The 23,346-nt window shown below is 42.0% G+C and overlaps 1 protein-coding gene across 1 annotated transcript in view; it reads left to right on the top strand.

Moving 5' to 3' along the window:
- FGB (fibrinogen beta chain) overlaps window positions 1-17,252 on the top strand; it is a gene marked incomplete at its 5' end in the record, with an annotated part of 37,954 nt that extends 20,702 nt beyond the window's left edge. Inside the window, 5 exons of the mRNA XM_030192231.1 lie at window positions 318-545; window positions 3,859-3,972; window positions 6,256-6,378; window positions 6,530-6,815; window positions 16,776-17,252. Of these exons, the coding sequence (XP_030048091.1) occupies window positions 318-545; window positions 3,859-3,972; window positions 6,256-6,378; window positions 6,530-6,815; window positions 16,776-17,004 (980 nt within the window). The remainder of the gene's footprint in view (window positions 1-317; window positions 546-3,858; window positions 3,973-6,255; window positions 6,379-6,529; window positions 6,816-16,775) is intronic.
- Window positions 17,253-23,346: the final 6,094 nt, after the last annotated feature.

The raw sequence follows: 23,346 nt of genomic DNA, 5'->3' as shown, positions 1-23,346 counted from the left end.
CAGGGGTCTGGGTTCAATGCCCACTGCAGCTCCTTGTGACTCTGGGCAAGTCACTTAACCCTCCTTTGCCCCAGGTATAAAATAAGTAGCTGTATATAATATGCAAACCGCTTTGATTGTAACCACAGAAAGGCAGTATATCAAGTCCCACCCCTTTCCCTTTAGAATTGGCACTAATGTAGGCCATCTTTGTGCCAGTTTATAGAACTGCCGCCTTAGTTAATATCAATAGTCTCTTCGTGCTATTTAGGCAGCCAAACATAAATCTTGATGGCCTTCCTAACAAGAGCTTTGCCTATCTTTTCTTTCTTTACCAGCGAACAACGATGTTGCTTCAGTGTACACATCAGAGCTCATCCAACACTACACGTTTATAAAGGAGAATGTGGATAACAATATCCCGTCGAGTGTACGAGTCCTACGCTCGGTACTGGAGACTCTGCGATCCAAAATTCAAAAGCTGGAAGCTGCTCTTGCTAAGCAGATGGACTTCTGTCGCACCCCCTGCTCTGTCTCCTGTAATATCCCTGTGGTGTCTGGCAAAGGTACTCCTTGTTAGCGCGTGTTGTAGAATGGTGTAGAAGAATTGAGTGCCTTGATCTCTCAGCTCATCTAATGACCGTGTGTTGGAAATAATACCAGCCAGTCGCAGCAGAACTTTCATTGCGCCTGATGATATCACAATAGACCTGATTCACTCAGGCTTTTCTTCTTCTCTGTTGTCAATATTCAAAGGCACTTATTTAGGGGTGCTTTTACTAAACTGCAGTGTCAGCACATGTTTTTGAAGCGTGCTGAGGCCCCCTTTTACCACAGTGGGTAAAAGGCTGTCCATTTTGGGGGAAAAAGAAATGGCCCTGTGGTAAGCCAACCACTTACTGCATGGCTATTTCGGTGGGGAGCCCTTACCACCACCCATTGAGATGGCGGTAAGGGCTCCCACGCTAACTCGGCGGCAACCAATTACCGCCAGTTAAGTTCTGGTGCTACAAAAATAGGTCATATTTTTGTAACGCCAGAAATGGCACACGCAGGGGGTGAGAACTACCGCTGGGCTCCTGCCATAGCCCAGCGGTAGTTCCAGATTGGCGCGTGGTAAGCCAGAGGTGCTCTTACCGCTGCTTAGTAAATGGGCCCCTTAGTTAGCAGGAATGGCCAGCAGAATATTCAGCAGCACTTAATGGATACTTCTGCTGAGTATTTCCTCTGACCGTATTGGCACTATTCCCTGGATTCTATATATGATGCCCAAAATTGCATGTGCAAATTTGTGCATAATTTAATTTACGAGCTGATTACTAGCAATAATTTGGGGGTTAACAACCAACTATTGTAGTTAATTGGCTCCAATTAGGATTTGTACGTGCATCTTGCTAAGTGCTATTCTATAAAGATGTGTATGCAAATTTGTTAGCATGCAGTTGAAAAGGGGGTGTGGCCATAAGAGGGGCATTGGCAGGTCAGGGGCCTTCACTAAAGATGTGCACAGTATTATAGAGTTTGGGGGATCTCTACCTAACTCACTTTCAAAGATTTACACCAGGTTTCAGTTGGTATAAATCCTCATGCTCAGAGTTGGGTGTGGATCCTGATGCTACACGCTATTCTTTAAATGGCTCCCAACTCAAAGTGCGAAGTGCGCATTTTTTTTCAGCACCCAAAATTATGGCGCCATTTATTGAATCTAGTCCTGACTGGATAGTGCCAAGGCAGTCTGGGGGCAGGGCTTGAGTGGAGCCAGAGATTATCCAGTTAGCGGATAACTAGCTGGATAAAGTTAGGACAGCGATAATGTTAGCTATCCGGTTAGTGGCTTGCATATCGGCACTAACCAGATAGCACTGTCAGTCATCATTGAACCCAGATACTCAGCACCGGCCGATATCCAATTCCTGGTGCTGAAACTCCAGATTGTATTTAACCTCAGTGGCTGGTGTTTAATAAAAAACACTGATCACTGCAGTTAAATATCGGGGGTGTTTGATCCCACGGGGTAACAGCATTGTGAATGAAGCCCAGTGGGCTCCAAATTCACCAAGATCTTATCTGAGACAATTTGATATATAAGAGAAATAAAAGTTAATAAGTTTATTTATTTATTAGGATTGATTAATTTTATATTGTAAACTCTTGAAATGCATATTTCTTCTAGTGCGAGAACCGTGTATAAATTCAGAAACAGAGGGTGGATGCTAAGTGGTTTCTGTGGTTGCTAGAGGCACTTGGTCTTTGGTCTCCTTCCTTCAGTCTGGTTTCCAGTATATCCCTGTGGCTTAACCACAAGGGGGGGGGGACCTGGCCCGGGTCCCCCCCACTTTGGGCTCGGGCCTCCTACAAACCTGCAGCACCCCTGTAGAGAGCTGGTGGGGATGCCGAAGCCCTGCCAGCCAAAGAAATGCAGTGCTCAAGCTGCTCCCCTCCTCCTTCCGCTGCTTCTGTAATTCAGAAGTCTGCAGTGTGCCTCCTACTGCCAATGCCATGACTTCTCGCACATGCTCAGTTTGCGTAAAAACTGAGCATGCTTGGGGAGTCCTGGAGTTGGCGGCAGGAGGCGTGCCACCGACTTCCACACAGAAGCAGCGCTAGGCGGAGGGGAGCGGCTCGGATACTGCATTTCTTTGGCTGGAGGTGCTTCAGCATCCCCACCAGCAAAGGTATGTTTAATGCGTGCACACATGCATGGAGAAGGGGGGAGAGAAGGAATTTATTGCTCCCCTAGTCCACCCCTCCCCCCCCCCCCCCCCAGTATTGGAGGGCTAGCTGTGCCCTTGGTATATCCACGGTGAATCTGCATGAGATAAATCTGTATATGTTGGAGACCCATCATATGCACCTTTATCACTGGCAATAGTACAGAAAGAATAGAGACGATGGTCTGCAGTCATAAACAGGGGGGGAAAAAAACAAGCAGGCCCAGGTGTTGAGATATAAGTTTAAATGCTTTTATTGATGTGGAGTCATCTTTTATGTGAATCTGATGTCTCGTGTCTTGGGCCTACTTCTTTTTTCCTCCTCACCGTGAATATCCTGAGAACCCTACTAATTGGTGGGTTCCCACAAAAGGTTTGGGAAGCTCAGTTGTAATGCACGACCTGTTATGTGGTCACCTATTCATTACAGCCTTCATTTTTTTTTAACCAGAATGTAGTCGGTAGCTCAAACACCTCCATTTTCGAAGTCAAGAGTTCCACATGTCCAACGGCGGAGGTAGCATAACACTTTAAAAAACCTTTTCTTTTTTTTTAATTAAGAAATTTTTTTCATTATTTCTTTATGTGTAGAGATTTTCTTTTAAAAATAGTCTCTCAGCTGAGTCTACCCAACTCTTGTTTGCAGTTTTTATATCTTTTTTGTTTGCCAAATTCCCATAAATATAAATTCAAGTAAATTTATACATTCCTGTTTTCAGTTCCGTTTTCATGTTCAACCAGTACACAAAAGATAAATAATTTTGTTATTGTAATCTCGAGTTACTTGAGTGATTTTCAAACCTGTCTGGCACAGCAGCCACCACCTGGATTTTTTTAGGATATCCACAATGAATGTGTCTGAGATAGACTTGCAGCTCCATTGTATCTCCTGAGTATACATTGCAGATATCCTAAGAACCTGACTGGCTGTTGCACCCTCGGGACAGGTTAGGTAATCACTTTGGGCTCCTTTTACAAAGCAGTGCTGTTGATTAGCAGCTCAGGGAATGCAAAGAAGCCTATTCAGTTCCCATAGGCTTCTTCGCATTCAGTGCACACTTTATAAAAAGGAGCCCTTTGCTGAAAGGCAGGGTTTCATCATCCTATAGAGTGCGTGTAAATGTATGTTCTTAGCATGACAACATGTATGTTTATCCTCTGCTTGTAGAGTGTGAAGATATATACAGGAAAGGTGGGGAAACCTCAGAGATGTACCTGATTCAGCCTGACAACTTTGTCAAGCCCTACAAAGTTTACTGTGATATGGTCACCCAGAATGGAGGCAAGTTATAAACAATATGATTTACAAACTACAGAGCATACAACCAATCCCAGCAATAAGCATGCGTAGCTCTTTTCAGAACATTCTAGGTCTAAGAACATTCTAGCACATGCCTTTGTCTATTCCCTGGGGAAACAGCCTGGAAGGGCTAAGTTTTCCTTCTGGAAGTATTACCATTCCTGCTACAGGAACATCTGGATACTGGTAATCAGTCACTGGATATCTAGTTTTCTTTACCTGAATTTTCAAAGACAATACCAGCCTGGTCTGGCATTTTGAAAATATCTGGTTAAAGGTAACCAGATAATTTCTCAGTTTGCTAAATATTTTTTCGACTGGACTTAACTGGTTAAAGTTAGCTGGATAGTGCTGAATATCGGCGCTCTCTGGTTAAATTTTAGCCATGCCACAGCACGTTTTTTTTGTCCTTTCTTAATTTTATTGGTTACATTTTCACCAAACAGTAAGTTGTACAGTTGCAATTTCAGTGGTCAGTGATCGAGGAAGTTTAAACAAATACTGTTTATCTGGTTAACTCCAGAAGATAGGCGGATAAATCATTTAAATATTGACCTACTGGATTATTAGAACATTTCTTCTGTAATACCAGTCTCAAAACTGTTCTTGAAAGAATAATCCACTATGGGCCCTGTTTACTATGCAGCGTTAAGGGCGCGTTAATGTTTTTAATGTGCATTACAATACAAAACAAAAAGTGAGGAGAATAGATGAGGATACCAAAAAATATGTATTTATTCACATGAAAAATTTTTTTTTAAAAAATAACAAATTATACACGAAATGGACCCGACACGGCCGTGTTTCGGCCCTAAGGCCTGCCTCAGGGGTCTTTGCAACCTCAGAAGATATACCTCGGAATGTGTGCTCCAAGGGAAATATCGAGACAAAACTCTCTTAGGTCTCCTCTCTTCTAAAAAATGTATATAAAATATGCTAAAAAGCAAAGCGGACTTGCAATACTCCTCTCCGAAAAGATTGTGAAATATTATACAATTGTAGATATCTTTTCGGAAAGGAGTATTGCAAGTCCGCTTTGCTTTTTAGCATATTTTATATACATTTTTTAGAAGAGAGGAGACCTAAGAGAGTTTTGTCTCGATATTTCCCTTGGAGCACACATTCCGAGGTATATCTTCTGAGGTTGCAAAGACCCCTGAGGCAGGCCTTAGGGCCGAAACACGGCCGTGTCGGGTCCATTTCGTGTATAATTTGTTATTTTAAAAAAAAAATGTTTTCATGTGAATAAATACATATTTTTTGGTATCCTCATCCATTCTCCTCACTTTTTGTTTTGTATCTCACGGTTTCGTGAGGGTTTTTACCTCCTTTTTTGTTTTTGCTTTTTAATGTGCATTAACCATGTATGTGCCTACAATATCCCTATAGGCGCCTACATGGTTAGCATGCGCGCTAAGTGTAGGGATGCTAAAAACACTAATGCACCATAGTAAACAGGGCCCTATATTTGTTTTATGTCCTGGTCTTTCAAAACGGTCACTATTTCCATTCAGGCGATATTTGGAATGAATCTACAGTGCCTTTAAGACAAACTTAGCAGCCCTTTTACTAAGCAGCACTAAAAAGTGGCCAACGCGATCCTCAGCATGGGTCTTCCCCGCATGCTGAAGTCATTTTTAGCGCAGTGGTAAAATGGCCCCATTTTCAATTTTTTTTCTATTAATGGCCACTTACTAATTTCCCTATTAGTGCGTGAGCACTCACCAACACCTATTTTCTAGGTGGCAAGGGTTCACATGCTAATTGGTTAGCACGCAGCGATGTAGCTGCGTTAACCGATTAGCACAGAACATGCTTACTCTCCGCCATACATGCAAGCCCTCCAGCGCTAAAAAATAAATTATATTTGTTAGTGCTTGGGAAGCGCGCACTAATCCCATAACTATTGCGGGGTGCCTGAGCGTGCCCCGCGGTACTGCTTTTTGACCTGTGGTAAACACTCATTAGTCTTACTACAGCTTTGTAAAAGGGCCCCTTATTTTGGTGTATTTTAAAATGTGATTTAATTTAAGTCATTTTAGTGCATTTTAAATAGGAGTAAATTCCACCAATAACACTGGTTTATAGAAAGAAGCCAGACTTCCTGTTCCCTCATTCACCTACCTGTGCTTACATGTGTGTCCACCGTTTGACCAAATTGACAAGCTAAATATAGCCTCTGAAATGTCTTTAAATATGATTTTCAGAAAGCAAAACAGGTTTGAGGTAAAGTTCTACTTTTCCAAATTCCACTCTATTTTTCAGGCTGGACACTGATTCAGAACCGGCAAGATGGCAGTGTTGGTTTTGGCCGAACCTGGGATTCCTATAAAAATGGATTTGGAAATATTGCAACTGATGGAGGAAAACGGATTTGTGACATGCCAGGTAAAATCATTCAGAAAACAGGTTCTCAGCCTTCCAGTAACCCTTTCCCCGCTTGCTGACTGAATCTGAATTAAAGAAAGCGATGGCGTGTGATTGTGTCTGCACAACCAGGGCCTCGTTCAATGCATTCTTTTATTCTGTTCGTTTTCAGGTGAACTGTGGCTTGGGAATGACAAGATTAGCCAACTTACCAAGATGGGAGCCACTGAAGTTTTATTTGAGATGCAAGACTGGAACGGTAATAAGGTGTCAACCCAGTACAGCGGCTTCACAGTACAGAACGAGGCCAACAAGTACCAGCTCTCTGTCAGTGGCTATAAAGGCAATGCTGGGAATGCTCTTATTGAGGGTGCCACACAGCTCTTCGGCGAGAACAGAACCATGACCATACACAATGGCATGTTTTTCAGCACCTTTGACAGAGACAACGATGGATGGTATGTGTATTACGAAAATATTGGTTGAAAATGAAAAAGGAACCTTCTCTCAGTGATTGAAAAGGATGGTAGAGGATCGACACCTAGTATGCAGAATAAAGAAAAGAAGTTTAAAATAATTCACTTTGCAGTTAAAGTAAACACACTAATTGAAGTGCCCATGCCTTATTCTGATTTGCACAGTATTCCCGAGGAGATCATAGTGCTTTAAAAGCTTTGGAAATATGCTCCTGCTTAGTCATCCCCCTGGCATGACAAAAAAGGAATTGGGATGCTTCTGTCCTGTTCCTCATCAGCACCATATGCATGAACTGCATTGACACATTGTGCAATGTGAATTTTGCATACGCAACTGAAGAATGGAGTTGCAGGAAGGGATTTTAAAGATAAGACACCTTTTATTCCAAAAAAATATAAAACAATTAGGGGTCATAGATTTGATATATTGCCTTTTCTGTTGTACAGCCAATGCAGTTTATATTTATTATATACAGGTACTTTCTCTGTCCCTAGTGGGCTCACAATCTAGGGCCCTTTTACTAAGCCGCGTAAGCATCTATGCGTACCCAACGCACACCAAAATTGAGTTATCGTTTATCATTTATTTGTTTACTGTACCGTCACTTATTGCATCAGCAAATCAGAACGGTTTACATTATTAAAAATATACATTTAAAACACAAGAAATAAAAACTAAGAAATCCAATTTTTGATAGGAAAGCACAAAACAAAAAAACATCCACACTGAAGAAATAACTAAACAAATATGATACCATTCATACTAAAACAAAAAAAAAATTATAATGCTGCATTATGAAGTTGAACATCCTTTATATTTGTTTGATTTTCTTTCCCCTTATCATGTGATGTTTTTGAATACACTCTGAAAAAAAGACGTTTTTAAAGCTTTACGAAAGCAAGTATATGATTCTTCCATTCTAATTGCTTTTGGAAGGCAGTTCCACAGTGTAGGGGATAAAAAAAAAAAAGGAAGCTGAGGGTCACGTAGATTCCCATCTAGCCCTTAAAGGTGACAGAATTACCAATCTGTTATCTGTAAGTGAACAAAGTGTACGTGTCAGTGAGTACGGTATAGTAAGATTTGCTAGATACGATGGGGTTGATAAATGTAGTGCTTTTTGTGTCAAAATGAAGACCTTAAATTTTACTCTGACTTCAATCGGAAGCCAGTGAAGATAGTGTAAGAGAGGTGTGATCCTATCATATTTTGAGGCCCGACAAATAATGCGGGCAGCCGTATTTTGGATCATTTGTAAACTTTTTTAATTGACCTTGGTGAGACCTGCATAAATGATATTACAGTAATCAAGATGTGTTATGATATAGGCATATGTTAGGGTACGCATGGAAACTTTATTGAGTTTCTGATAGAACACAGTTTCCATAGGTGATAAAAAGATTTTTTTACTACATCAGATATTGGTTCGTGGCTCTTGCGGTAATTCAAATTTTTGCGTGTGTCCGATACGCGCATTTGAAAATAATTTTTATTTTTGGAGACACGTATCAGACACACGCCAAGTGGCATTTGACGTGCGTAGGTCATTACTGCACGGTTACCGCATGAGACTTTACTGTTAGGTCAATGGCTGGTGTTAAGGTCTCAGACCCAAAATTGACATGTACCAATTTTCATTTTTTCACACATCCATTTTCGGCAAAAATTTTTAAAAGGCCTTTTTTACAGGCGAGCTGAAAAATGGATATGCGCATGCCCAAAACCCACGCCTACACTACCGCAGGCTGTTTTTCAGCACACCCTAGTAAAAAGGACCCCTAAGTTTTGTACCTGGGGCAATGGAAGGTTAAGTGACTTGCCCAGGATCAGAAGGAATAAAATAGATGAGGGTATAAAAAAAGCCTAGGAAGAGAGCAAAAGAGGGGGCAATAGTGTGAAAGAAAGGTGAGATTGGTCCATTGGCTATATACTGTCATGCAGAGGGATTTGGTTTCAATTTCCAGGTCAGCACTACTGCGCTGCTGGCTTAGACTAGAGGTACTGTGGAGGTAGCATTCACATTCCCTGCAGGAAGGCAATGTCAATCATCACTCAGTGGCCATACCTCTGGCTAGATCAGGGTCCAGCATTAGTCAGGTTTCAGAGTGAACTGCAGTTTGTAACTGAGGACTGTTGTTGTGATGTTTGGTTTGGTTGGGAGGGGGACATGAAATACTAGGTAGTCACTCATGTAGGCTTGTGGTGCTGGAGACCATAGAAAGCCGGTTTGCAGGAAGTCTAAAGGAGCAAAAGGACACTTCCAAGCCTACACAAAAAAAGAGGCAAGCCAACAGATTCAAGAATCTGAGTATTTTAATGGCAGCCTTAGGAGTTGCACAAGATTACATTGGACAAGGACAGGGAAATAACTTATGTACTTATTGGTAACTCATTTCAAGCTTGGATTTGGAAAGGAGTGTGATTAAATCTAAACATCTAAACCCAATATGCTGTGTTCAGCTATATGTAAATATCCCATATCCTGTGAACCGTCAATGTGAATAATACATATATTCATCTGTGGATATGACTGCTGATTTTCTTTGTTGCTTTTATCTCTCTTCCTTTCCATCTTCAATTTGTTTTGTTCATGTGGTGTCTTCTCTATTTCACAGAAGCACCCTTCCATCATATCTGGTGGTAGATAATTTTAACCTTTCATGGAGATACATGTACTTACATGGGGCCTTAGAATGGTTCCATCCTTATGTATACTATTTTTTAGTTTTGATTTGGTAGAACAGAAAGGCTTATGAGATTGTACTGAATATTGGTTTGTGAGTTTCAGTATGTGTTTTTATGTGTTCTCGTGCCTCCTGCCTCTCACCTCTTGCCCTCTTGTAACATTAGAATGGCTAGCCTTACTTGCACAAAACTTTGGAGGTATGTTTGGGGGGGGGGGGGGAAGAGCATCATTTTAAAGTTGATGAGTAATTGGGGGAGTATGAGATGTGGGGAAGGGGGCAGTTTTTTAAATAACAAATGTATGGACCCCTCCCCTTTAGAACTTTGAAGTGGATGGACCTAGTTTTGCCAAACCTTGTGTGGAATCAAACCCTTTGACTTTGCTACGTTTAAAAGTTGGTGAAGGGAAGGGGTAGGAGGAGAGCAAAGTTGTCACCTTATGAAAAGATCCATGGTGGAGTTGAACCAAGGCTTTCTAGAATGACACACTTTCTACTTGTTCTTTCAACTAATAACTCTTATTTCTATCATCAACATATAACACATCTGTACAACATTCTATGATGCATAAATGAAATCAGGACACTTGTATCAACATTATGATCTGTTAAGACTATTCCAAAGATGGTACATTTTCTTTCCCTCTTCTCCCAAATGAAAACATCCAAATATAAGTTTGGCCTCAGGTAGGTTCTTCTCTGAGTCCGAAGCTTCAAAAAGTATTATTTAAATCCCTTCATCCTCTGTTTAACCCACCCCACCTCATGATATCAGATACCTACGTATATATTTAACAAAGCACTGCAAACCCTCTGAGGAAGTGCCTCCCATGTGGGCAACCAAGTCTGGCAAAAATGTTGCCACGTTTTGGGTATAGCACTCTTAACATCCAGCTTTTCAAATTCTAGCAATCGATAAAGTTCATTTTTTCATTGAGTCAGAGTAGGGGGCTCTAATGATCTCCAAATTTTCAAAATACATTTCTTTAGGTATTCAGAAAGCCTGTTCCCATGGAGGGGCATTTTTGAAAGGACGTCCAAGTCAGAATAGAGATGTCCAGCTCATAACATCCAAAACAGAAGGCCTTCTCACATGTATCTTCCAACAGGAATGACTATAGAGGTGGAGAGCAGGTTTGTAGCCTAGTGGTTAGCACAATAACCTTTAAACCAATGGACTGAGGTTCAGATCCAAATCCTACTTTAACTCTTTTATTTTGTAATTGTGAGGCCTCCAGGAGCAGAAAATACATACATTAAAGAATAACTAGTAATGAAAAGATAAGAAACACAAATTGAAAAATTACAAATTAAAGAATCTTAAACAGCATGCAAAAGAACTATAAGCAGCTTTACAATTTTCATAGCCTAGTTCAGAAAAGCAAGCCTACTAATAAGGTTTTTTTTTTTTTTTTAGATTTTGAGCCCATCAGGGACAGAGAAAGTACCTGTATACAATAGGTAAACCACTTTGGTTGTACTACAGAAAGGTGGTATATCAAATGATTTAACATTGTACCTGAATGTACACCACAATAGTCTTCAGGCTTGCAGGTGACTTATATATTTAGGTAGTAGGTATTTTTTTGTTTCTGGAGGGCTCACAATTAAAAAAAAAAAGAGTTAATGGGATTTGAATCTGGGTCTCTTAAAGCCCACTGCACTAACCACTATGCTACTCCTCAGATGTACTTTCTTAAGAATGCCTGTAATACCTGAAGCTGTCGTACATGCTGGTATCCCCTTTCAGTTTTACTTTTAGGGAAGAGGGAAGGGGATAACAGCCACTGGGGGATTAAGAAGGTGTCATACCTTAATCCAGGCAGTGATCAACTGCTCAGTCAGAGCACCGTTTTGTACCCTGGCTGTGACTGAAACAGGTCTAACATAGGATGTCCTTCTTTTTAGGCTTGGATGTTTCTTCCCATTTGGTAAGCAGCGGTCCTAGCACAGACCCCTGAGGAACCCCACTAGCTACCCTTCTCCACGGCAGTATTCAAAATGGAGAAGGGTAGCTAGTGGGGTTCCTCAGGGGTCTGTGCTAGGACCGCTGCTTTTTAATATATTTATATAATTGATTTAGAGATGGGAGTAACTAGCGAGGTAATTAAATTTGCTGATGACACAAAGCTATTCAAAGTCGTTAGGATTGTGAAAAATTACAGAAGGACCTTACGAGACTGGGAGACTGGGCGGCTAAATGGCAGATGACATTTAATGTGAGCAAGTGCAAGGTGATGCATGTGGGGGAAAAAGAACCCGATTTATAGCTACGTCATGCAAGGTTCCACGTTAGGAGTTACGGACCAAGAAAGGGATCTGGGTGTCGTCGTCGATAATATACTGAAACCTTCTGCTCAGTGTGTTGCTGTGGCTAGGAAAGTGAATAGAATGTTGAGTTTATTAGGAAAGGTATGGAAAACAGGTGTGAGGATGTTATAATGCCGTTGTATCACTCCATAGTGCAACCGCACCTTGAGTATTGTGTTCAATTCTGGTCGCCACATCTCAAGAAAGATATAGTAGAATTGGAAAAGGTGCAGCAAAGGGCAACTAAAATGAAAGCGGGGATGAGACGACTTCCCTATGAAGAAAGACTAAGGAGGCTAGGGCTTTTCAGTTTGGAGAAGAGACGGTTGAAAGGAGACATGATAGAGGCATATAAAATAATGAGTGGAGTGGAACGGGTGGATGTGAAGCGTCTGTTCACGCTTTCCAAAATTAGTAGGACTAGGGGGCATGCGATGAAACTACAGTGTAGTAAATTAAAAACAAATTGGAGAAAATCTTTCTTCACCCAACGCATAATTAAACTCTGGAATTCTTTGCTGGAGAACGTGGTGAAGGCAGTTAGCTTGGCAGAGTTTAAAAAGGGGTTAAACGGTTTCCTAAAGGACAAGTCCAAAAACCACTACTAAATGGACTTGGGAAAAATCCACAATTCCAGGAATAACATGTATAGAATGTTTGTACGTTTGGGAAGCTTGCCAGGTGCCCTTGGCCTGGATTGGCCGCTATCGTGGACAGGATGCTGGGCTCAATGGACCCTTGGTCTTTTCCCAGTGTGGCATTACTTATGTACTTATGACATCCTGATTTTGGGCTCTCCCTAGTCCCACCAAAGACACGCCCACAACACACCCCCTTGCTATTTGGACATACTGCAGAGTTGGACGTCCCTTTTTCTGCCTTTGCAAAATCGGGATTTGGACATTTCAAGCACATTGACGTCCATTTGGGCATTGTGAAACGTCCATATGCTTTGAAAATAAGCTCCAACGTTTCCTTACCCCTTTTCTCATCATCAGCTGCCCTTCAGTCTTACCAAAAGGTCCACAGTAATTTGCAACTGGCAATCTAAAACCTGTTGTAAATAAGTGGCCACTTTCACTCAGAAAGATTTTACAGTATCGCATTCCCCAAACATGTGACCTAGCATAACTTGTTCTCTGTTTTATTTAGGACATTCTCCTTTAAGGGAGAACTCCACCAAATGTGTCTGCCGAGGAGAAACACAAAGACTTAAGAAAAATTATATTGCTGTTCCTAAACCAAAGCTGATTATGACAATATTTTCAAGCCCTTCAACAATTTTTTAATATCTTTCCCATCAATGTTAATTCGATTTATCAAATTATTGGCCCAACAAGCAGCAACCTGGTCTGGGATCCAGTTAGAGAAAAATCCTACCTCTACTTTTTGATATATATAGTTAATTGAGCCCTTGTTATTCTATATGTGGAGGAGTGGCCTAGTGATTAGGGTGGTGGACTTTGGTCCTGAGGAACTGAGTTCAATTCCCACTTCAGGCACAGGCAGCTCCTTGTGACTCTGGGCAAGTCACTTAACCCTCCATTGCCCCATGTAAGCCGCATTGAGCCTGCCATGAGTGGGAAAGTGCAGGGTACAAATGTAACAAAAATAAAATAGATACTATTGGAGATTCTACATGGAATGTTGCTATTCCACTAGCAACATTCCATGTAGAAGGCTGCGCAGGCTTCTGTTTCTGTGAGTCTGACATCCTGCACATACGTGCAGGACGTCAGACTCACAGAAGCAGAAGCCTGCGCGGCCACATTGGTGATCTGCAAGGGCCGACTTCTACATGGAATGTTGCTAGTGGAATAGCAACATTCCATGTAGAATCTCCAATAGTAGCAACAGTGGAGGAGTGGCCTAGTGGTTAGGGTGGTGGACATTGGTCCTGAGGAACTGAGTTTGATTCCCACTTCAGGCACAGGCAGCTCCTTGTGACTCTGGGCAAGTCACTTAACCCTCCATTGCCCCATGTAAGCCACATTGAGCCTGCCATGAGTGGGAAAGCACGGGGTACTAACAAAAATAAAAAAAATATAGATAACAGGAAAGTCTTGTGTACCATATCCCACTCAGCTCCCGGTTGTCTAAAGTCTGTAAATAATGTTACATCCTCAAGCAGTTATACCATTCTTTGTTATCTAATCCCAAGTCTCCTTTTAAACTATCAAAGGACTTTCATTTTCCTTCATCAGTAATAATATCTGCCATTTGCTGAACTCTCTAATTCATGGTTTCCACTGCCCCCAATTAAGAATGGATCCAAATCTAGCTTGCCCACTAATGGAACATAAGAGTAGCCATACTGGGTCAGACCAATGGTCCATCTAGCCCAGTATCCTGTTTCCAATAGTAGCCAAGCCAGGTCACAAGTACCTGGCAGAAACCCAAATCATGGCAACACTCAATCCCAGGGCAAGCAGTTGCTTCCCCATGTCTGTCTCAATAGAAGACTATGGACTTTTCCTCCGGTAACTTGTCCAAACCTTTTTAAAGCCCAGATACGCTAACCACTGTTACTACACCCTCCTATTTGTTTTACAAAGTATGTCCATGTAACTTCCTTGAGTGTCCCTTAGTCTTTGTACTTTTGGAATGTGTAAAAAATTGATTTGCTTTTACTCGTTCTGCAACACTCAGGATTTTGTAGACCTCAATCATATCTCCCTTCATCCATCTCTTTTCCAAGCCAAAGAGCCCTAACCTCTTTAGCCTTTCCTCATATGAGAGGAGTTCCATCCCCTTTATCATTTTGGTTGCTTTTCCTTGAACCTTTTCTAATTCCGCTATATCTTTTTTGAGATACGGCGACCAGAACTGAACACAGTACTCACGGTGAGGTCGCACCATGGAACAATACAGAGGCATTATAGTATTTTCGGTCTTATTCACCATCCCTTTCCTAATAATTCCTAGCATCCTGCTTGCTTTTTTGGCCACCACCGTACATTGAGCAGAAGATTTCAGTGTATTATCTACAATGACACCTAGATCTTTTTCTTGGTTGCTGACCCCCAATGTGCATCAACTTGCATTTGTCCACATTATATTTCATCTGCCATTTGGATGCCCAGTCTTCCAATTTCCTAAGGTCTTTTTCTGTAATATTTCACAGTCCTCATGTGTCATCTGCAAATTTAATCCCCTCACTTGTCATTCCGATTTCCATATCATTTATAAATATGTTAAATAGCACTAGTCTCAGTACTGATCCCTGTGGCACTCCACTGTTCACCCTCCTCCACTGAGAGAAATGACCATTTAACCCTACCTTATCTTTTCTGCCCAATAGCCAATTTTTAATCCACACCAGAACATTGCCTCCTATCCCATGACTCTTTAATTTTCTCAGGTGTCTCTCATGAGGAACTTTATCAAAAGCTTTATGAAAATCTAGATACACTATATCAACAGACTTCTCTTGGCTGAACCCATGCTGACTCTGCCCCTTTAAACCATGTTTGTCTATGTGTTTCATAATTTTATTCTTTATAATAGTTTCCACTATTTTTCCCACATTGATGTCAGGCTTACCAGTCTGTAATTTCCTAATCACCCAAGGAACCCTTTTTAAAAATCGGAATCACATTGGCCACCCTCCAATCTTTAGGTACTACGGATGATTTTAATGACAGGTTACATATTACTAACAACAGATCAGCAATTTCATACTTGAGTTCTTTGGATGTATGCCATCCGGTCCAAGTGATTTGCAACTCTTCAATTTGTCGATTTGACTCAGGACATCTTATGGATTCACCAAGATTTCTTTCAGTTCCTCTGCATCATCACTCTTGAAAACCATTTCCAGTACAGACAGATCTCTTACATCTTCTTCTGTAAAGACCGATGCAAAGAATTAATTTAGTTTCTCCACTATGGCCTTGTCCTCCCTGAGTGCTCCTTTTGCTTCTTTGTGATCTAATGGTTCCTCGGATTCCCTCACAGGATTTCTGCTTCTGATGTACCTGAAAAAGTTGTTACTGTGAGTTTTCGCTTTGTATGGCAAGTTTCTCTTCATATTCTTCTTTATTAATGCTTTGCATCTGACTTGCCAGTGCTTATGTTGCTTCTTATTTTCTTCCTGTGGGTCCTTTTTCCATTCTTTGAAGGACATTCTTTTGGCTGTAATGGCCTCTTTCACTTCACCTTTTAACCATGCTGACTGTCATTTTCTCTTCTTTCCACCTTTGCAAATATGGGGAATGCATCTGGTCTGGGCTTCCAAAATGGTATTTTTGAATAACTTCCACGCCTGATTTAGTGTGCCAGGCAGTGGAGTAACTTTAGGATTCACTTTCATCATTTTACACAACCAAAGCCATCCTGTTGTATAGAACTGTAAGATAAGTATGCCATTAAACCTGAGTATAACATAGAAACTAAATTAATAGGTGTTGCTAATAGCTGCTTTAAATGCAGTGGATTATAATACTAAGTTTCCTTAAACCAGTCTGCTAGGTGCTGCATATGACAAGCTGTGTCTTATGAAGATCAGGAAACACCAACCCACCCTTAGAAATTAGCAATGTCAACCAAGCCAGAGATATCCTGGCCATTTTATTTTGCCCTAGACATTTATGTAACTTTGCCAGGTCTTTACTTTTAAGAAAAAGAGGGAAAGTTTGGAGAAATATAACCAACCGGAGAAGACCGGGGTTAGCTTTGCTGGTGATTTTAATATGTTTTAGTATTGTATTTACTATTTTAATTGTATGTCATTTTATTGTGTATGTTGTTTGTAAACTTCTTAGATTTCCAAGATCATGTGGGATATAAATTTGTATATTTAACTAACTAACTAACTAACTAAAATAATGGTATTCTTTCTCCTACACTCAGAAACAGCCCAATCCGCATCTGCAGCATATCAGTAAATTTTTGTAATAACTGGCTTACATTGACAGCTTACCAATCCTTGTGTTTTTTGTTTTGCAGGATGACTGCAGATCCAAGCAAACAGTGCTCAAAAGAAGATGGCGGTGGCTGGTGGTATAATAGATGTCATGCAGCCAATCCAAATGGCCGATATTACTGGGGTGGACAGTATAGTTGGGACATGACAAAACATGGCACAGATGATGGCACTGTATGGATGAACTGGAAGGGTTCCTGGTATTCTATGAAGACGATGTGTATGAAGATTCGACCGGTATTTCAACCATAACAAGAAATCTTTACAATGAGGACATGCCACCTATACAAGCCATTTCAGCTAAAATGTGAAAATGTGCAGAAATTCTAAAAATGTCAAAGTAATGCTGGGCGCAGATGTTGAACCTTGGTGAAAATTGACTTTACATGTTGCCAGCTGATGCCTGAGAGTTTTCAGTGTCTGTAGTTTTATAAGAAGGAAGTGGCTGAAATAAATGCAGATACTACAAGGATTGACCTGTGGTCTTATAGGTTACAGTATGACTTGTATTTCACTTGTATTTTATTTAATTACATACGAAGCTCTCTATTTATAACCTTTAGTTTCTTTAAGAAAGTTCTAGAAACCCTGGCTTCTACTGTTGATTGATTGACTGATGTTACCAGTGGTATAGTGGGGAATTAAATATTTAAATTTTTGTATTTCACTTCAGCATTTTCAAAACAGGCCAGGAGGAAAGAGTGCCATTCTTGTTAGCATAATTTCCTACAGGAAAATTGTCCTTATCTAATTATCATGTCTGTATGTGTGTGTCTGGCCTCCACCCCCCCCCCCCCCCCCCCCCCCCAGGGAAACGTTTTCACACTGCCTGCCATAGCAGCAAAATCTGCGTGTGTTTTTAATTTGAAAATTGCCAAAGTAGAAAGTACCTGTAGACACTTTTATTCCTTTTCCTGCAGAAAAAAAGTTAATAAAATGATCCCTATGGAGGATAATTGTATAGCAGCCTACGTGTGAGGGTCAAGTAGACACCTAGTTTCAGGTTATTTTATAAAGATACATAGGGGTCTTTTAACTAAGGTGTAGTAAAATATGGGCTTAACACGGGTTAGAATGGGACTTTCCCATGTGAATCTCTTCAGCTGGTGGGGCTTGAGCACTCCTGCCAGCAAAGCTATGATACATTGGTGGTAACTGAGGGGGGGGGGGGGGAGAAAATGCTTACCTCCCCCCTCCAGACTACCCCAAATTAAGTTCTGACTAGACCCATGATTTAAGCACATAATTGGCCTCTTTTAAAATTATTATTATTATTAGCATTTGTATAGCGCTACCAGATGCACGCAGTGCTGAACACCTGACACAGAGAGACAGTCCCTGCTCAAAAGAGCTTACAATCTAAATAATACAGACAGACAAGACAGTTACGGGTGAGGGAAGTAATGGGTGAGAAGGGAGGAAGGGACAAGGGGAGGGCAATTGTGGCTAGGAGCCAAAAGCAGCAGTAAAAAGATGGGTTTTCAGCATAGATTTGAAAACAGGTAGAGATGGAGCTAGACGTATAGGTCCAGGAAGTCTATTCCAACAAATGCAAAAGTACACACAATGTTTGCATGCCACGGTGAGCGTGCACATGGGTGGAGTCTGAGAGGAGCGTGGGCAGTATGAGCAAGTACGCAGGTTCATTATAAAATGCTATAATGTACGTGCGTATATGCAAAACATATACCGTACTTTGATAAACATGACCCGTGTAGGGGCATAATCGAATGGGGCGCCCAAGTTTTCATGAGGCCATCCCCACGAAGGGGCGGGGAAACCCGTATTATCGAAACAAGATGGGCGTCCATCTTTCGTTTCGATAATACAGTTGGGGACGCCCAAATCTCAACATTTAGGTCGACCTTAGAGATGGTCGTCCTTAGAGATGGTAGTCCCCGGTTTTCGGTAATAATGGAAACCAAGGACGCCCATCTCAGAAATGACCAAATCCAAGCCCTTTGGTCATGGGAGGAGCCAGCATTTGTAGTGCACTGGTCCCCCTCACATGCCAGGACACCAACCGGGCACCCTAGGGAGCACTGCAGTGGACTTCAGAAATTGCTCCCAGGTGCATAGCTCCCTTACCTTGGGTGCTGAGCCCCCCAAAACTCATTCCCCACAACTGTACAACACTACCATAGCCCTAAGGGGTAAAGGGGTGCACTTACATGTGGGTACAGTGGGTTTGTGGTGGGTTTTGAAAGGCTCCCATTTACCACCACAAGTGTAACAGGTAGGGGGGGCTGGGTCCGCCTGCCTGAAGTGCACTGCAGTACCCACTAAAATTGCTCCAGGGACCTGTATACTGCTGTCAGGGAGCTGGGTATGACATTTGAGGCTGGCAAAAAATATTTTTAAAGTTTTTTTGTAGGGTGGGAGGGGGTTAGTGACCACTGAGGGAGTAAGGGGAGGTCATCCTCGATTCCCTCCGGTGGTCATCTGGTCAGTTCGGGCACCTTTTTCAGACTTGGTCGCAAGAAAAAAATGGACCAAGTAAAGTCGATCAAGTGCTTGTCAGGGACGCCCTTCTTTTTTTCCATTATCGGCCGAGGACGCCCATGTGTTACGCACTCCCCAGTTCCACCTTCGCTATGCTTCCGACACGCCCCCGGGAACTTTGGTCGTCCCCGCGACGGAAAGCAGTTGAGGGTGCCCAAAATCAGCTTTCGATTATGCCGATTTGGGCGACCTTGAGAGAAGGACGCCCATCTCCCAATTTGTGTCGAAAGATGGGCGCCCTTCTATTTAAAAAATAAGCCTGTTAGTAACCTACACATGTGAAAAATAGATAGAACACACCCTGGGGCTTAAACGTGTGAGTGTTGCCACTTACATGTTGAGGTGGCAAAACAGCAACCTAGTGGCATCACAAACATGTATACAGCTTCAATTTTGTCAAGCTACATGTGCTTCTCCTGAACACATCCTGGAATCAGACGCTCGCCCTCATCAGACAACCCCAACCTGCATCAGCATACTCCTTTTAACCAGAACCCCCTGATTAGCATGCTTCCCAATTAATATGATGCTCTAATTACTCTAATTAGCAAGCACCCCCCCCCCCCCCCCCATTGCAGTTTGCCACCTGGTATCAGTTATGCCACTGTCAAGCCATTTTCCCCAGCAGAGCTGCAATGCTGACCCCAGCCATGCCTCCAGGCCTCCCCAGATCCCTCACCCGTCCCTGGGGCTTACCTGTAGGGTTGCCTGATGGTCTAGGGTTGGGAGATGGGAGTAGTCCCCTTCAACGTCTGACCCATCTGGCTCTGGTAGAGAAAATGGCTCCCATAAACCCTAGCAGTAATCCTGAATGACTAGGGGTCACCTTTGTAATATCCCACAAGGTTGGGACATGGTCTGTCACCAGATTTGCTCCCTCTTACAGTTTCCTTGGAAGAGGACAGGAAAAAGCCCCCTGATCCTGCTGCTGCTGCTCCAGGCTTTCCACCTCTCCAGCTCAGACACTCACACAGCAACCTGGTTCCAAAACATAAAGAGCTCTTTATTCAGGACAAAGAATTAGATTCCATTAGCAAAGTTCAGTCTTCAAAACACAGCACAAGTCCCCTTGACATGTGCTTCAGGATTCAAAGGAAAAAAATTAACCCAAAAGGAATTCATGCAAAAACAGCACAGAAAAGGTTTCTCTTTTCTTCCCTAACCCAGCTTGCATTTTAAGTCCATAACAGTTTCTAAGTTTCTCATAAGTTTGAGCCAGCGTTTCCAGGACACAGCCTAGAGCTGTGCCCCTTATTGAACCTCTTTCTGACCAGGTTAATTCCCTACCTGATCCCAGCTGTAGTCTTGGACTGCTCAATACCAGTCTCTGCACCCTTCATATGGCTGACCCTGACCCCCCCCCCCTCCTCTCTCTTCAGGCTGGTCAGTAACATTTTCCCAGTGAGGACTGGGCATCCATGCTTTCTTCCAGCCACAGGCTAGGACTACCCAGTGTCTCTGCACCCTTCATATGGCTAACCCTGACCCCCCTCTCTCTCTTTAGGCAGGTCAGTAAAATTTCCACTTCTTTCACTAACCAGGCACGGCATTAACTTTAGGGTCCTCCTGCCCTGGGTTAGGTAGCCCGTTTACTCCCTGCAGCTGGTTCTCTGTGAGGAAGGTACCTCCTGCCGTCTGGCAGGTTGTGGTCCTTCTCTTTCTCTCCCTTTCTCCTTTCTTCAGGCACAGCGGGCTTTTTTAACTCTGCATCTTCCTGGAGAGAAATAACCACAGCTGTTTCCAAGCCTCACTTTGGCTCCCAGGGTATACTGCTTACTAAGTCAGGAGCAAAGGACTGGATCCAATTCTTGGCATGTATGTTCCTAAGGACTGACTCCTTTCCCTCCAGGAGCACCTCCCTTCCTGAGGCCATGCCAGTTTTTCTCCCTTCCAGGGTTCTGTTGTCTGTCCTAAGAAAGACCTCACTAAACCCTAGTGGGAAGGGTTTAGAACCTGGGGAAATCTGCCCTCTCTGTAATTATACTCACCCCTCTCCTGTTGTAAGCCTTCCAGTGACACATAGCCAGCTATCCAGGTAAAATTCCTCTCCCTTCTTATAGTATTACATGGCAATAAGATATGAAGAGACAACAAGGAGACCAGGAGGGTGTCTTATACATCACACCTTCCATATACGGACCTCCATATATGGAAAGTGACCCCTAATTGTAGTCTTGCTGGACTACCGCTAGAGCTTGTGAGCACTATTTCCTCTGCCAGAGCTGCAAGGGTCATGAGTAGAGGGAGACTGCTCCCATCTTCCAACCCTAGACCATCAGGCAACCCTCTGAGTAAGCACCAGGGATGGGTGGGGGGGGGGGGGTCGGGGGTTGCTAGGTGTTCCCAAGCAACTATTTTGGAGAAAGCCCCTGAAGGAGGGGAGAATTACATCTCAGAAGATCTGGAAGCAGCTGCAATTTGGTCCCCTTCTTCCTGTGGGTCCCGTCCTTCAGTGCAGGATCTGCTTGAATAAAATTTACACCACTGAATTTACTTCAGATAGCAGAAGCAAATGGTTAGCTGCATTTATCATCTCTATGAACCCACATTCACCCCTCGGACTGTTCTCTCCTCACTACAAGGAGATTGGTGTTTTCTCCAACACATCTAAAAGGGATATAGCCACAGTGGCCTACCTGAAGGTGACAGACACACATAACGTGGGAGTCATCCTTGCCAAGGCTAAGTTAGCACCATAGCCTAATTACACTGTCCCACGACTAGAACTGTGTGGAGCAGCCTTGGCAGTGAAAGTAGCAGAACTGATTGTAAGCAAGATGGACATTCAACGAGATTCAGTCCAAGTTCTATATTTTAGATGTTGATGCTTGTGAAATGAATGCTCTGGTCACACAACACCAGTTCTTATACATCTATTCTTGGATGTATTTTAGAACAGGCTCTACATCGGCATGTCCTGTTCTAAATACTGTTCATTGGTATTTTATAACAAGCCATTTTATGTGCATATTTGGTCTGATATGTATGAAAATGACTTAATAAAATTTCCCTCTTTAGACAACATTCAGCAAATGGCGCCCAGATTTGGCTGACAAAAAAGTGCTCACTGAGCGCTATTCTATAAATGGTGCTATGAGTTGGGCACCGTTTGTAGAACTGTATGTAGCACCGGGATCCACGCCCAACTTTTTTTTTTATTCATAATTTTTATTAGTTTTATACATACTTTACAGAAATTATCATACTGCAAAAGTATAATACAGCCATTAGAAAATAATAATACCGCAAATTATCTAAGTAAAATCAAATATTGGCTTCCTTAGACCTCAATAATAGGGGGGCAGGAAATAGTGAAGTTATACAAATTCGTAACATTATTAATGAAAATTTGGTTCCGTCAGTCCCATTATAATTCTAACTCTATCGTTGTTTAGTGTCTAGAAAAGTCTGAAGCTGTTCAGGGATATAATATATATATTTAACTTGATTCAACCTGATGACACATTTGCATGGGTAAGCCAGGAGGAAAGAGCCTCCCAATTCCAACACCTTTGACCTCATAGATAGAAACTTTTTACGTTTTTCTTGTGTGGATTTAGTCACGTCCGGGTAGAGCCAGATCTTTTGGCCTGCAAATTCTCGATTAGTAGATTTAAAGTAAAGGCGCATAACTGCGTTTAAATCCTGTTGAAATACAAAGGAAATTATCAATGTCCCCCTTTCTGGTGATTCCTCAATTGTTTGCTCCAGAATAGCTGTAACATTTTGTAAATCAATAGAATTTCCTGTCCGAACTTTTTTCATCGTACTTGGTATATAGTAGATTTTATCCAGAGGAGGAAACACTTCTTGGGGGAAATTTAAATTTTCTTTTAAATATCTCTGAAACAAATCCTTTGGAGATTCTCCCAGTATTTTAGGAAAATTCAACATTCGAAGATTCAATCTCCTATTGAAATTCTCTACCTGCTCCAATTTTCTTCTAATTTCCATATTGTCTTTTACCACTGCTATTTTAAATTCTTCTGTTTGCTTTGTCTCTGTCTGTAAGGCCTCAATCTTTGAAGTAAAATCTTGTTTTGCCAAATCTAGGGAACCTTTCACTTCCTGGATATTAAGATTTAAAGTCTT

Source organism: Microcaecilia unicolor, chromosome 2 (genome assembly GCF_901765095.1).
Source record: "Microcaecilia unicolor chromosome 2, aMicUni1.1, whole genome shotgun sequence".
NCBI classification, from domain to species: Eukaryota; Metazoa; Chordata; class Amphibia; order Gymnophiona; family Siphonopidae; genus Microcaecilia; species Microcaecilia unicolor.
Note: the sequence above shows the minus strand (reverse complement) of the source record. Positions and strands in the feature narration are given on the sequence as shown.